We start from the raw sequence: 14,515 nt of genomic DNA, 5'->3' as shown, positions 1-14,515 counted from the left end.
GAACAGGATTAACTGTAAATTTAAAACAAAATGGTACATATTTCAGTAGCAAATCACCACAGAATTGTTTCTGCATAAAGAAGGAAAAATCAGAGTTAAAATAGCAGAATAAATGCAAAATGTCTAATACATAATGCTGTGTATTTTTAGAAAATGCTGTTTTGTCTCATTATCTATAATTAATATCGGGAGTATCCACAGCTTTTATCAACACTGTTAATCCTACAAAATGTCTTGATTTGCAGTGGGTTATAAAGTCATAATTTCAGGGTGGTTATTTAAGTGTTAATTCACGTCTTAATGTTACGTCAGTCTCCATTAGCTGAACAAACCTTTGAGAAAAAAAACAGATCCACTACCTAGAAAACAAAAAGGAAGCATATCCACTACCTGCTGTAGTCTAACATTTTTGAATGCAACATAAAGCTTTGATATGAACAATGTTATGTAGATTGATTATGCAGATTTAAACATTATTAAATACATTCAGGTACTGAGAAGTTAGGATTAATGTATTGTGAAGAATGTTATCATTCCCTTCTATGAAATTAATTAAGAACCAACGGAAAGATTCAGACCAAGTGAGTGATTTATTATTAAACACTTTAGTCAAATACTCTGTATTTCTGTGCCAACACTGTGTCCTTTCGAACATCAATTTTTTTCAATTATTCATACTCTGAGTTTGTTCATCTTTCCCATGAATTTCCTGACCCTTTCTGGATCGACACTGTTGGCCCAAAATCCTCCTTTCTTAAAGTATGAGCCAATGATCATTGCACTTGCTTCAAGGTAGTGCTCCACATTCTCATGGGTCACCCCAGAGCCAATCAGAACTGGGATTCTTACTGCTCGTCTGACCTCTGCAAAATAAAGGGTGAGGTAGCTTTGTTATCTCTCTGGAGCACAAATAAATGGCATTGTTTCCATCTATACAGCACTTCATGGCCAATTACATTTGCCTATTGTGTTATCTTGCAATTAAATATCTTATTATTGCAATACTTTCCAATTCCACTTCTAATTTTCTTATTTCAAAGGCTTGAACTAATTAAACTAATTTCACCAGTTTCTGAAATGTTTTATCCCACTTGTTCTATTAGGTTAAATATAACAGCCTGGAGTAAATGCACTTGGACAGACAGAATAAGGAGCAAAGGTTGAATTTAAACCTAGTAAATTAAGACAAGCTTCACGGATGCCAGAGTGGTCAATTCAGAGTAAGCTTGTCTTTCAATCGCAGGATTCTGAATGAAGACTGACAGTTTAAAAAATGATTTTGCTACCGAGTGTCGGACACACAAAATCCATAATTTTACTTCTACCGTTGCACAACTTATACTTAAACAACAATGAGATGTATCTCATGAAACTGGCATTACGTGTGAAAATGAATATTGCCTGTGCCAGAAACCACACTTACAGTGCAGTATTAATTTCTCTATATTAATGGCCAGTACACAGCTATTTTTAGTCTTGAACACTTGAGCATAGTCTAAAGCAAAGATTACAAGGGAAGTGATACAAGTAATTAAAATATTCAAAGACACTGACTCTATGTGGAACTGCATTTAAAATCAAGAACAGGAGCCACTTCTTTACTCAAAGCATTTTGGTAGTATTGAAAAAGCTATCCAGACATTCCATTGAAGCTGGTACTCTGGCTTCTTTCAAGTAAAGGCTGGATACGTACCTTGGATCAGCCTTTACTTGAAAGAACCTTGTACTGGTTGTACAATGGACAAGATGGGCCTAATGCCTTCTCATCATGTCCTGTACAAACTCCTCATTTTAAGATATACATTTTACCTGGATGGGGCCTTTTAAATACATGACAAAAAAAATGATAATTTATCGAAGGGAAATTCTTAAACAATTTTGAAAACTGAAAATTTAATAGCCTTAACCCTGTTAACACCGTTACCACAATTTACCATCTGCAGCTTACATGTTTATTCAAATACAGTACAGAATACAAAATATGTTCAGAATACACTCACTAATTGGAAGATGGCACTGTGTAGTTTATATTAAAATCATATTTATACTGTAATGAACAAGAGAAATAACAAAAACAGCTGCTTGCCACTCAAATGAAGAAGCATTTGTGCTTGTTTTCGTTAATAAACTGGCACACGGAGGTCTCCTCTGAAATGCTCGGCAGCAGAGACATGCTGTAGGTAGGCAGAGTTCCAAGCAAGACGAAGGATAATGTGGCAGTCTGGGTCGGTCATGTTGTGTTTACCACCTTCAGCACAAATCAGCCATCTGGAACGTTATTTAAAAATAGACCAAAAGGTGGTGGCTATATTAGTAAAGCAAGCTTATGTCAGACAGAATGCATGCCCTTCACAAGAGATATCATTCAGGAGACTGGAATGCATTCGTTCCCAGGCGGCCCTGCTCTTTATAAGGCGTACAGATCCCACAGGCACCAGTAGCATTTAATATGATTTAACCTCTGAACCAGGGCAAACCTGATCACAATAATAAAACAGACTAGGAAATCCTCCATGAAGCAGACAAAAAAGGCTTTCCTTTGCATAGCACTAACAAAGATCAATTCATGTAAATTGATCTGTCAATTCTTACCAATATTATATAAGATTTTTAATCCATCTATGTCTAAAAAGGGAGCCAGTCAGTGTACATGTAATGAGAAGCATACATAATAAATAATGGTAAATACAAAGGCAGATAAAATATACTTTGTGACCTTTTCCCATAGCCTGCTGCAAGAAGTGTGAACAAACTCATTATACCAATTGTATTTGACTATTTATTATTACAAATAAATGAAGCTGTACTTTACAATATTTAGCAATGGAGATACTAAGAAGATCCATTTTCTGTTTTTCTTGTATTTTATTTATAGCTGCTAGTTATGAAATATGTTCGGTTACTCACGCAGTGATGTGGAAAAAAAAAGTACACCCCCTTACAGTTCTCTTTATATATTAAGACATAACTGACTTTCACCTAGTCCTCACAAAGTCCTGAAAGTAGATAAATCTAACCCCATGTGACAGATAACAGAAATTTGATTTTGTCATTATTTATTAAACAAAACAATCAGCCAACATTCAGTAGCCATGTGTGAAAAGGTTTGTACACCATGTGATTCATTAATGTATGGAACCACCTTTAACAACAATTACTTGAAGTAAATGTTTCCTGTAAGAGTTTATCCGTCTCTCACATCAACTGAAATAAATTATGGTGCACTCCTCCTTACAAAACTGCTTCAGATCGGTGATGTTGGAGGGCATGTGTTTATGCACAGCTCTCTTTAAGTCCCGCCACAGCATCTCAATGACGTTGAGGTCCTGATTCTTTTCATTTTCAGTAAAAGATTTACTGGTGCATTTTAGATCATTGTCCTGTTGCATAGTCCACTTTTGGATAAGCATAAGCTGTTGGATAGATGGTCTTACATTGTCCTCTAGAATGCGCTGGTATAGAGAGGAATTCATGGTGGACTCAATGACTGTGAGGTGTCCAGGACCTACAGCTGCAAAGCAGGCCCAGATCATCACCATGCTTGACTGTGGGTATGAGGTTCTTGTGGCGATACGTAGTGTTTGGTTTTCGCCAAACGTCATTTTGCATTACGGCCAAACTCCACTTGGGTTATGTCTGTCTAGAGGACATTGTTCCAGAAGTCTTATAGTTCATTCAGGTGCTGTTTTGCAAACATAAGCCATCAGCAGTGTTCTTTTTTAGATAGAAGGGGCTTTCTCCTGGCTATCCTTCCATGAAATCCGTTCTTGTTCTACATTTTCCTAAAGGTAGAATCATAAACTCTAATGTTTACCGTATTGAGAGGCCAGTTGTTCCCTGGATGTAGCTTTGGGGTTCTTTCCGATTTCTAGGAGCCTCATGTGGTCTGATCTTGGTGTGAATTTACTGGGACACCCACTCCTGGACAACAGTCTTAAACTTTCTCCATTTGTAAATTATTGTTCTCACTGAGGAATGGTGGACTTCATATTGTTTGGAAATGGCTTTATAACCCTTCCCAGACTGATAAACAGCAACAATTCTCTCTCTGAGGCCATCACAGATATCTTTTGACCCAGGCATTATATGCTACCACAAACCTGAATGCTCCAGATTAAACTTTTGTTTAAAAAAATAATAAAGTTTCTGACTTTATATACGGAGGAAGTGCTTTCTGATGATAAGCTAATCATGTGTACTTGTTTAGTAGCACCTTATTTTAATTATCTCCTTAACTGGCATGGAAGCAGTAAAGGTGCACGTACGTTTTCCACAAGTTATCTGTCATATGACATTAGATTGATCTACTGTTAGGACTTGGTGAGGTCTAGGTGAAGGTCAGATATGTCTGAATATGTAAAACCATAGAATCTTAAGAGGGTGTACTTTCTTTTTCACATCACTGACTAGTTGTTAGTAAACTGACACCTCATCTTCTGAGAGGACTTTTCCCCAAACTGAATGGGACAAAGTTAAATGAAGGAATGTATGAATTCCATGACAACATTATGGTCAGCACCGCCACTCCAGGAAATGAGCAAACTGTCCACTTAGATCCTGCAGCAGGCACCGTCGAGGTGTCGCTCTCTCTCGCCCAGGAGGGCTTCACAGGGCGGGGAAGTCTGACCTTCCAAGGCAGGACAGGAAACTCCAAACCAGGGTGATCCAGTCGGAGGGCTCTCCAGGAGACGGGCTGATTCAGGGGACACACGCCCTTAAAAAGGGGGGATCTCCTCCAAACACCAGGCCAGGCAGAGTCTCCTGGCAAACTGTCATCTGGGGAAGAGCCCGGAAGTGGACGGGACCAGTTTCCCAGGTGCCATATGGACCGGGCCAGCAGAGGCATATGCTAAGGTCGGGTCCCTGCTAAAGACTCAACCCCCAGTTCCAGTGCTCCAGGCAGCACAGCCGTGGGCAAAAGACGGAGCTCAGGCAGAGCCTGAGGAAACTGGGAAGAAGGAATAGGAAGGGCTCCGTTGGGAAACTGGAACGGTGGTTTAAAAGTGAGGTATAAACGTCAATGGCGAATCGCAGAGGAGAGACTGAATACAGTTTAAATACCTGCTGCAGTTTACCTCTCACTGAAGCAGGTATTCCTGCTCTGCATCAGTCTCTCTACGGCGATCAAGGCAGATCGAAGGCATAGCAGCCTACCACTGAGCTGCGACACGAGCATAACAAACAAAACATAACATTAACAGAAGACAACATTCAACCCACGACACTTATTGTGGCTGTCAGAAGTCTATTGATCATATCAAATCAAGGAATGGGCTTCAGGAGGCCCTGCCACTTGGGATAACTTTTGAGCAGGACTCACCTCTGAGGTCTTCAGGGTCGGCTTGTATACCTGTGGCTGTTCCAGTCAGGATGACGCCATCAGAGAGGAAGAACTCAGCAGCTTTGGCCGTTTCAGCCACACTGACATCAGACGTCAGGGCATGAGAGCTGAAATTAAATTATACTATTTAATAACATATGAGTTGCTACAACTTCTAAATTTGGCACCTCTTATGTCTACATAAGTATTTATCCATCCATCCATACATTATCTAACTGTTTTCATCCAATGCTGGGTCACAGGGATGCCAGAGCCTATCCCAGCATGCAAGGGGTGCAAGACGGGAAACGCCCCACCCTGGTTGGGTTGCCAGTCCATTACAGGGCAAACAGGCACAAACACACACACTGACAACAAGGCCAAATTCCTAAGAAACTAGTTTACCTTCTAGTATGATTCTAGACTAAGGGAGTCAACTGTGACACCAGGAGAAAACCCACACAAACAGGGGAGGAACATGACAAAAATCCACACAGATAGCAGCCCAGGTCCAGAATTGAACCCAGGGCACCAGCACTGAGAAGCAACAATGCAAACCACTGTACCCTGCTGCCCTAAGTATTTATTTTTAACATTATAAGAATTACTACACAGCAAAGTACCCTTGAAGAAAACTGTTTTTTTCACTGAACAAGCATAGTGCATCTTGGGGCATTCACAGTAGTACTATTTAAATTGGAAGTGTAACACAACTGAATACTTTTCTATAACTATGAGGTCATGAGTAAAACGCTTTGTGCAGTCAGTGGACAGTTATCTTACCTGTGTTTTTTCTTTATATCAGTGAAAATTTGGATGTGCTCAGCTCCTATTTGTTTGCGGTACCTTAACAGGTCACCAGCACATGCGTTTAAAAGTCCTTCATCTGCTACATGTGAGAAGACAAATCCTTCTGCGCGTATGAAATCAAGGCCTTATCAAGAAGAAAAAAAGAAACACTCACTCGGATGTGTTCTTTGTAGACACTATTTAAAATAACACTAAAGTTGTGTAATCAGCAACAGTTCACTAAAGTGTAAGCTACTCATATTTAGTTTGCAAAAAACAACAGTAAGATTACATTATATCAAGAATTTCCAGCGTTGCAATCCACACCTGAAAATTCCCTCAAGTCTCATGCAAGGTAAAAAACATTAAGCAGTTAAATAACATTACCTGATGCCAGAGCTACTGCTAAAGCTTCCCGGTTAGCTGCAGTTAGGATCTGGGCTCCAATGGGAAGGGTTGGACATGTCTGCCTCACTGCAGTACAGACTGCTGTCATAGTAGCATAGACCTCTGGTCCAGCAGTTGTTGTATAGGGAAGATCATGCATGTTTTCAATAATGAGTCCATCCTGTGAAATGCACAATTTCACTGTCATTGTTATTTAAATGCTATGGCCTAGTTAGGGCCTTTGTCTCGTAATTATAAACCGTATCCACAGTATGCAACACTGTGCCCATTAAAGCTCTTGTTTGGAGAGAAAACTCTCGTCACCCTGCTAAAGCACCGAATAAAAATAAATTGCATTTGAGCAGTTTTAAACTCCACTTTGTCATCCTACACAAGGAGTCAATCTTTCAGAAGGAACTAGAACAACTTGTTGGTAATCTAACTGCAATATCTAACTGCGATTGAATTAGTGTAGGACTAACTCTGCAGTCACTGCATTGTACTCAAATGTACCCCCAATCGCAGCCTCCACTATACCAAACAATCTCGACAGATAAAGCGACCAAAGTAAATCTTACATAACGATTCTTACAATGCCTGCATCGCTGTACAGCTCTGCTTCACGACATGCTGCTTCTGTTATTTCAGCAACTGCAAGATTGTTCAGCGGAGTACCTGAAAAATCAAGTTACACGATACCACAAATCAGTCTCCTTACATTTTAAACATCTACACCTGATGCAAAAAAAACAAGTTACAGTTTTAACCTGGTAGAGCCTTTACGTGAACCATGCCGATGACAATGGATTTTAAGCGTCCAAAAAGATTTAAAAACTTCATGTTTGACTTATTTTTGGTCAAACTTTGTTTTCTGTCACGTGACGGGTCAAAGTTTATGCGCCTCGTATTTTATTCAAATTAAGTGCAGTGCAATATTAGCGTGCAAAAACGAATAAATAAAAATACAAACTACACGATAGCATGCAAAATACACCCCTTTATAAAACAATTTTTGAAACCTATTATAAACTTTTGGCTATACAGTAGTGTTGTTTTATCGAGCGGTCAAATACAGTAAGGGCGCCACCTAATCCATCGTCACTTGGCTTGCACCCACTGCGCGGCACACAAGACTCCCCCCAGTTTTTGGCCTAATTCTCCCTCTCTCCGTCATGACAACCCGGACGATCGAACAAAGACGACAGGGGGCCCCGAAACGGATCACACCCCGCATCCAGCTCCACAGACCTCCGTGTATTTTCGAAGCTGGCTCGATTTGTTTACATCTTGCCGCGCCGAGCCATGCGGCGCTTTCCCGCAGTTCCGCATCGGGACTCCACCCCGCCCGGAGCGGTCCCCGCCTCCTCCCCCGCCATCCCGCCCCCTTTTCATTTTTGCCGGCGAAATAAATCATAAAAATAAACGCAGCTCGCCTAATAAATTGTTGGGGTTCGGGGCTTGAGTATTTTTTGGCGGCTCGACGTCAGAGAGCCGGACCGCGGCGGACGAGGGTACAGCCTGTGCCAGGTGGCGGGGTCGGCGTTGCGCGCCAGGTTTTTAAATGACCCGCTCAGCCACCCCCTTCTCCCGGCAGACAGGCGAGAGCAGCAGCTTATAAGCTCAGGCGCAAAACGCATCGCGCCAGCTCAGGACAGGCAGCTACCCAAGAGGAACACGTCTGAAGCGGGTAGCCTAAAAACAAAGGGCCAGAATTAAACCACTTCGATGAAACGCCACGAAAAATGATTAGCGTTTCTCAATGAACTGAGAGCAATAGTTGGATTCTTTTCCCCCCATTATTTTACTTTAAATACCCCATATTAAGAAGGGGGCATCTTTAAGGTAAGAACTGAATCATGGGAAGTCGATAGCACCGGTACAGAGTTTTTAAAGTTTGTTTTTAGAAGTTGTATTTTTCATAACAGCTGATCTAAAGTGGATGTTCCGAAGCTTGAGGTTGTATATTGTACATAAAGCGGTGAAAATTGGGTGTAGCTTGTTAAAAAAAGGATAGAGAGCGCGTTTTTAAAAACGAGGGATTTCCTAAATAGCTCGGCCATTTTATGTCTGGTTGAGCCAAGCGACCACGGAATCAAGAGTATTTTTATACTTTTTACAATTACTGTAAGCCATCCGATCTTTCAGGATTCAAAATATGATTTTTCAGCTTTCGATGTGTGTAAAAATGTAACCATTGCGTAGTTAAATCGAATTGTTCTTGTTACCTAAACGTTGTGCCCCTCTTCCATTCCCCGCGCTAAAGAAACTTGGCGTCTGAGCTTTTGTGAATGAGGTTTTGTGGGGGGTTGGGAGTAAGTTTCAGAACATTTTATATTCAGTTTTAACCAATTTTGTCTTTTCAGAGTGGCATTCTCGGCTTAACGAATTCCCCAAAGGATATCATGCCAAGAAAAAAGTAAGATTTTATTTGTTTTGGGCATTATTATACAACGATTAAAACGTCTATGTCCTAATGATATAGGGAGCAGTGTGTTCCAACAGTCGATATGGATTAAAATGTAATGCATTGGTATACAAATATTATTTTAATTATTTTTCAGCCTGAAGACCGGGCTGCAGACGGAGGCAAACGATGAAGTAACCAAAGAGAGGAGCACAACGCGTTCCAGGAAAAGGAAGGCAGACGTTGCAATTGTAAGTGGAACTGCACCCAGAGATCCCTGCGTTTCATTTAGTGATGTTAAGACTTATCTAAGTTTTTTTTTTATTTATCAGCATTTGCAGGATCCAGATGAAGAGGTCATCGAAATGACAAACAAGAAACAGTATGACACCCAGGTACTGTATGCATAGTCATTTTATGTGTTGGGTACATTGGTATTGGGCCCAGGCTAGCATACATTATTTTTCCTGATTTGTTTCAAAATGTAGTCTTTTTTAAAAAAAAAAGGTTTGTCTTAAAAGTTTTAGTTCTTTATAGCCCTTTTTGATATAATCCCAAGGTGAAATCATTTCAAGGGTGTTCTTTATTGCACTTTTAATAAGTGCTGCATTGTGAAATGTACTCTTTTTTTTCCAGAGGTGGTTAGTATTAATTCTGATATTCATTCAGCTCTTCTCTCCCATGTCCCCCCTCCAAAAAGAACATGCATAAGTCCTAAAGATAAATGTGTGCTCTGGTGGCAAAGCTAAAATATTTATGAAATGATTCAAAGGAGATGCTAAAAAATAGGTTCCCTCCATTCCTTGTCAATGTCGGATGAGAGCTGTGTGAAGTTGGCATTTTTTCTTGCTTAGTTAAAAGAAACAGCAGGCTAAAGGGGGTTTATTTGAGTATTGTATTCTTTTTTTCACTTATTGATCTGCCTTTTTTTCTTTTCTCTCCTCAGACTAGTTGGAATCCTGCCACAGGTTGCACAAGTCCATGCAGGCTGATTTGCACACCTGACAAAGAAGTAGATGAACCAGTTGCATTGAATGATGTCGGCTGTGCACAATATATGTTTAAAAATATCTTCATCACTCCTACAAGATCCTCCCCTCTCCCTGTCCTCTGGTGCGTCTCCATCCTGTAGTTCTTTTTTGTGTAGTTTGTAAATATTTTTTGTGTGGAGTAATTGGACAATTCTTATTTTTTTTTTCTATTCAGCTGGGCTAACAAAGATGATGTTTGGAATAACCTTCTACAGAAAGACAAAGTATATGTGCGTGACAATCGCTTTATGGAGAGGCATCCACACTTGCAACCAAAAATGAGAGCCATACTTCTTGATTGGCTAATGGAGGTGAATAAATTGATTTTTCTCTAGATTTTAAAGTCCTTGCGTTGAATATCCAAAGTGCCTGCACTTGCATTTGTTCATACAGCTGCATGTTTTACTGAAGTAATAGAGGTGACATGCCTTGCTCAGTGTTACAACTGCAGTTTCTCACCTGGTATTTAAACCCAAAACCATCCAGTTACAAGTCCAGAACCATAATTGTGGCTGCCTATTAATTTGGGTGGGGAGTAATGAGGTGAAACGTGTTTTGTCTTCAGAGATTACTATTATCAGGTATCGTGATGTGATTATAGTTCTGGACCTTACCTAGCCCTTAGATTGACTAGCTTTTTTTAAAACAGTTGATGCGAGATCATACAAAGGATAAATGTGAATTGGGCTTTTGAGTTCTTAACTAAGCCTAAGTGAAAATAGAGGTATTTAACTTTTGTCTTCCCTCATTCTACAGGTATGTGAGGTATACAAGCTACACAGAGAGACCTTTTACTTGGCACAAGACTTCTTTGACCGTTTTATGGCAACACAAATGAACGTTGTAAAAACAAGACTGCAACTTATTGGCATTTCCTCACTGTTTATTGCTGCAAAGCTGGAGGTAATTTTTTATGTTGGCATTTTGTAGTTTGTGCTCTTGTACATCTATTTCTGTCTTCACACTTCCTTCTCATGGTGACGTCTAATGATCTTCAGTGGTTACGAAAGGCATGTGATTTTTTTTCCCCAACTTTCCCTGTAGGAAATCTACCCTCCTAAACTGCACCAGTTTGCCTACGTTACTGATGGCGCTTGTACAGAGGATGAAATTCTGGATATGGAGCTGATTATAATGAAGGTACTTGAGCTGTAAGAATTTATTGCATATTTAATAAACAGCCACTCAATTTAAAATGATAGCAAGTCCCAGTTTTTCTGGCAGCACCTGTCCTGCGTGCGCGTGGAGAATTAGGGCCTGCAGATATTCTTTTCCGACGTGCCCACCTGTTGGGGGCCATTCATCTTTTGTGTTCTGATAAAGCCACTCCAGAGCCCTTTTCTTTCCTTGAGAGGAGGAAAATAAGCAAAAATTAACACTTTTAGATTAATGCTATCCTCTTGAATAGTCACTTTTTGCATTGCCTTTTTTTTCCAAAGAATATTTGAAATGTAGTTTGTTCTCACACTGACTGGTCCTTCGTTTTTCAGGAGCTGAAGTGGAGTTTGAGCCCTTTGACAGCCATGTCCTGGCTCAACATATATATGCAAGTAGCATATTTAAAGGAAAGCAGCGAGATGTTAATTCCACAATATCCCCAAACAACATTTGTACAAATTGCAGAGGTAAGATTTTAAATATGGGTATGAAAAATCCTCCTCACTTTCTAGTATGGGAGTGGGGGGGTCATTGCTGCTTTGCTCTATTTTCATAATCTAGTTCTTGGTTTTAAAGCAACATTTGCACCCTTTTACAAAGAGGAGGTCTGAGGTTCATAAAATACTTTTTCCCACGTGATCATGAGTATATGATGCCTTTCTCTGTTAACTGTCCATTAAGGGAGAACTGTAATACAGGTACATCAATGACATTAGCATGGGCAGTACTCCCTGTGCTCATGTTGGGTGCCCAGGAGAAGGATTCATCTTTTGTGATTCAAATTTGTTACCATAAATTTGAAAGGATCCAAATGAGAGGTGGTCATTCAGCACGCATAGACTGTTTGAGAGTTAATTCAAGGATTTCATCCAGCCGTTTCTTGAAAGAAGCCATGGTATCGGCCGCAACAATGCAGATGGGTAGCTTTTTCAACACTTCCACAGGCCTTTGTGCCTCCTGCTCTTGGTTGTAAACTCGTTTCCACTTGTGGCCTCGGGGCTGGTGAAAACGAACCAGTAGACTTCTTCATGCTTGATTTGTTGGTCTCTTGGAGGATTTAATATAATATTGGGACCTACCGGAATGTACCTCGTCACCTGCCACTGGCTGAGATAGAATTAATGGAATTTGTTTCCAGCTTTAACATCAGATGAATTATTTTCACACCCAAAGTAAATGCAGTAAAATTTTGCCTTGATTTCTTTTGCCAAGATTTTCCCTTGGTTTTTTTTAGCTGTTGGACCTGTGTGCACTGGATGTCCGATGCCTGGAGTTCTCGTATGGGGTGCTGGCTGCATCTGCCTTGTTTCACTTCTCTTCAGTTGAACTAGTGCAGAAGGTTTCAGGTACAGAAACTGAATTAATTTGCTGAATAAATGTGCTCACAGTGTAGCACTGTGGTGGGAGGCCAGAGTATTTACTACCACACCTTTTGGGTTCTGGGTCTTATTCTGGCGTGGAGATTTGCAAATTATCTCTCTGGCTATGTGGTTTTTGCTCCGCTTTCCTGCTACAATGATGTCAAGGTTCTGTACATATATGTAATGGTGCACTAAGCATTTACAGATGTAACATCCGTTTAATGAAAATTAGATTAGAATTCTCCTATCAGGGAACATCTTGTCTTTTGGTGTAATAGTTCATCACTGTCTAGGTTGTGGGACGGTGTGTGTTCAGAGCTTGTGAAAGACAATGTTCTAATTCTGGCAGGGACAGAGCACAGCTCCACATGGCTTATTTGAGCTCTGTCAAAGACTGCCATTCTGTCTTGGGTATATCTTGCCTCACAACCTTTGTCTGCTGGGTTAGGCTCATCACAGCCATGCATTGGGACTAAGTGCTTATTAAAAATGGGTGGCTTATTGGTTAATGACATTCTTTTTTCCTTGCAGGTTACCAGTTGCAAGACCTCGAGCCGTGTGTGAAGTGGATGGTTCCCTTTGCTATGTCCATTAGGGAAGTGGGCAGCTCGGAACTGAAGAAGTTCAAAGGAATAGCAGCAGATGACCTGCACAACATCCAGACACATGCTGCTTTTCTGGAGTGGCTGGTAAGCTCCCACAGAAATATTTTCACAGATACATACTAATAGTTGCAGACCTACAAATCTTCAGACCAGTCATTGCTAAAACCCACCATTGGATTATCTGCTTTTAGACGGCCCACTTACTTGGGTTTTACCTTTCTCATTTTCAGGAGAAAGCGTATGCTTACGAGGCTATGGGTTTGGATCAGAACCAGCGGTCTCCAGTGCCTTTGAGTGTTCTTACCCCACCTCCAAGCAGTGAGAAGACGGGGGTTTCTGAATCCTGAGTCATCAAGGATCTTGAGTTGATGAATGAGGAAGATAAATTCACTGAGCAACGTTCCTGGAGAGATGTAATGATTTCAGGCATTACTGAAAAACTCATTTTAATGTCTGCTTGAGCATGGGCACAGGTTTGTGTGTGAAGTTAAAAAGGCCCTTTTTAGTCTCAAGTGGAATTTTTAAAATCGGCATTTTAATGGACGTGGTACCAGGTTAACCACCTGACAAATATTTAGAGCTACACTTCTTGCTCTGATTGCTGCTAGAGAAGGTGGGACTTGGACCGTTCGGTGATTTTGACAGACTTTTTTTGCATGGCCCATACTGTTTTTCACTGCTTGATTGGGTCCATTGGGACCAAATGTGCCATTCAGGGGACCAGAGGAAAAACCAGCTTGATAAGCAAAATGCATTGAAATTGTAAGGTATTATGCCTCTTATTTGTAATTTTTCAGAGTATCGGTTTACCAAATTTTTTTTAACAATGAAATGCTGCTACCTTGTATATCACTTTTAAATAAAGGTGCTGTCTCAGACAGTTTTATATTGTGAACTCTTTGAATTTGATTTGTTCATTGTGACACTCCTGTATTTCTCATCTTCTAGACTTTATGACTTCAATGCCAAAATGTTTTAAATTTATTGCAAATATGGGAATGGAGAAGGTCAGGGTTTTGCACTGCATGAATACGGTTATCTTCATTACACAGTGAAGGCACTGCACTCTCTCTCTCGCCTCCCCAGCTCACTGGGGCTGGTAGCTGAAGATTGATAAGGAAGGGGAAGGTTTCATGTACTGGCCTCCCACTGATAATGCTCTTGCACTTTCTAACAATGGCATGGTAGTCTTGTCATCTTGAATGTAGAGTACTCTGCATTCCCTTCAGCCCTTTTATTTTCCTTGGTCAGTGTTGTCATCCTGAAGCCCTCTTGAGACAGCTTTTCAGTGGATTCCCACTAGTGTTGGCTTTTTTTTTTATATAACTGGATATGTACAAAACATGAGCTTCTGTGGAAGGGGCAGGTACCTCTACCAGAGTATTTTAATTTCTGGTTTTAAGAGAAAATAGTTCTGATGTAGAAAGTGGCATCACTACAGACCAAGAAAAATATTTGAT

At 40.4% G+C, this 14,515-nt stretch overlaps 2 protein-coding genes across 2 annotated transcripts; one reads left to right on the top strand and one right to left on the bottom strand.

Annotated features, from left to right (window-relative positions):
• Window positions 1-571: 571 nt before the first annotated feature.
• On the bottom strand, window positions 572-7,546 carry LOC102694844 (uncharacterized protein F13E9.13, mitochondrial). The gene is made up of 6 exons (XM_006641439.3): window positions 7,264-7,546; window positions 7,089-7,171; window positions 6,497-6,677; window positions 6,104-6,254; window positions 5,321-5,448; window positions 572-863 (listed from the first exon to the last, which is right to left on the bottom strand). Exons 1-6 carry the CDS (start codon window positions 7,334-7,336, stop codon window positions 673-675), a joined length of 807 nt encoding a protein of 268 aa, XP_006641502.2. The 5' UTR covers window positions 7,337-7,546; the 3' UTR covers window positions 572-672.
• Window positions 7,547-7,963: 417 nt separating this feature from the next.
• ccne1 (cyclin E1) lies at window positions 7,964-13,950 on the top strand. Its single transcript, XM_015368577.2, has 12 exons — window positions 7,964-8,338; window positions 8,860-8,912; window positions 9,058-9,151; window positions 9,233-9,295; window positions 9,847-10,013; window positions 10,107-10,242; window positions 10,688-10,834; window positions 10,976-11,071; window positions 11,422-11,556; window positions 12,324-12,435; window positions 12,982-13,139; window positions 13,286-13,950. The coding sequence occupies exons 2-12, from the start codon at window positions 8,899-8,901 to the stop codon at window positions 13,400-13,402; spliced, it is 1,239 nt and encodes a 412-aa protein (XP_015224063.2). The 5' UTR covers window positions 7,964-8,338; window positions 8,860-8,898; the 3' UTR covers window positions 13,403-13,950.
• Window positions 13,951-14,515: the final 565 nt, after the last annotated feature.

Source organism: Lepisosteus oculatus, chromosome 20 (assembly GCF_040954835.1).
Source record: "Lepisosteus oculatus isolate fLepOcu1 chromosome 20, fLepOcu1.hap2, whole genome shotgun sequence".
Taxonomy (NCBI): domain Eukaryota; kingdom Metazoa; phylum Chordata; class Actinopteri; order Semionotiformes; family Lepisosteidae; genus Lepisosteus; species Lepisosteus oculatus.
Note: the sequence above shows the minus strand (reverse complement) of the source record. Positions and strands in the feature narration are given on the sequence as shown.

Bases quoted from the DNA above. Each gene is read 5' to 3' on its own strand.
- ccne1 (XM_015368577.2), top strand. The intron at 11,072-11,421 runs GTACTTGAGCTG...TTCGTTTTTCAG, and splicing joins TGGAGCTGATTATAATGAAG to GAGCTGAAGTGGAGTTTGAG. The intron at 13,140-13,285 runs GTAAGCTCCCAC...TCTCATTTTCAG, and splicing joins CTGCTTTTCTGGAGTGGCTG to GAGAAAGCGTATGCTTACGA.
- LOC102694844 (XM_006641439.3), bottom strand. From the start codon at position 7,336: ATGAAGTTTTTAAATCTTTTTGGACGCTTAAAATCCATTGTCATCGGC. The intron at 6,678-7,088 runs GTAAGAATCGTT...TGCATTTCACAG, and splicing joins TGTACAGCGATGCAGGCATT to GATGGACTCATTATTGAAAA. The intron at 5,449-6,103 runs GTAAGATAACTG...ATTTAATTTCAG, and splicing joins GATATAAAGAAAAAACACAG to CTCTCATGCCCTGACGTCTG.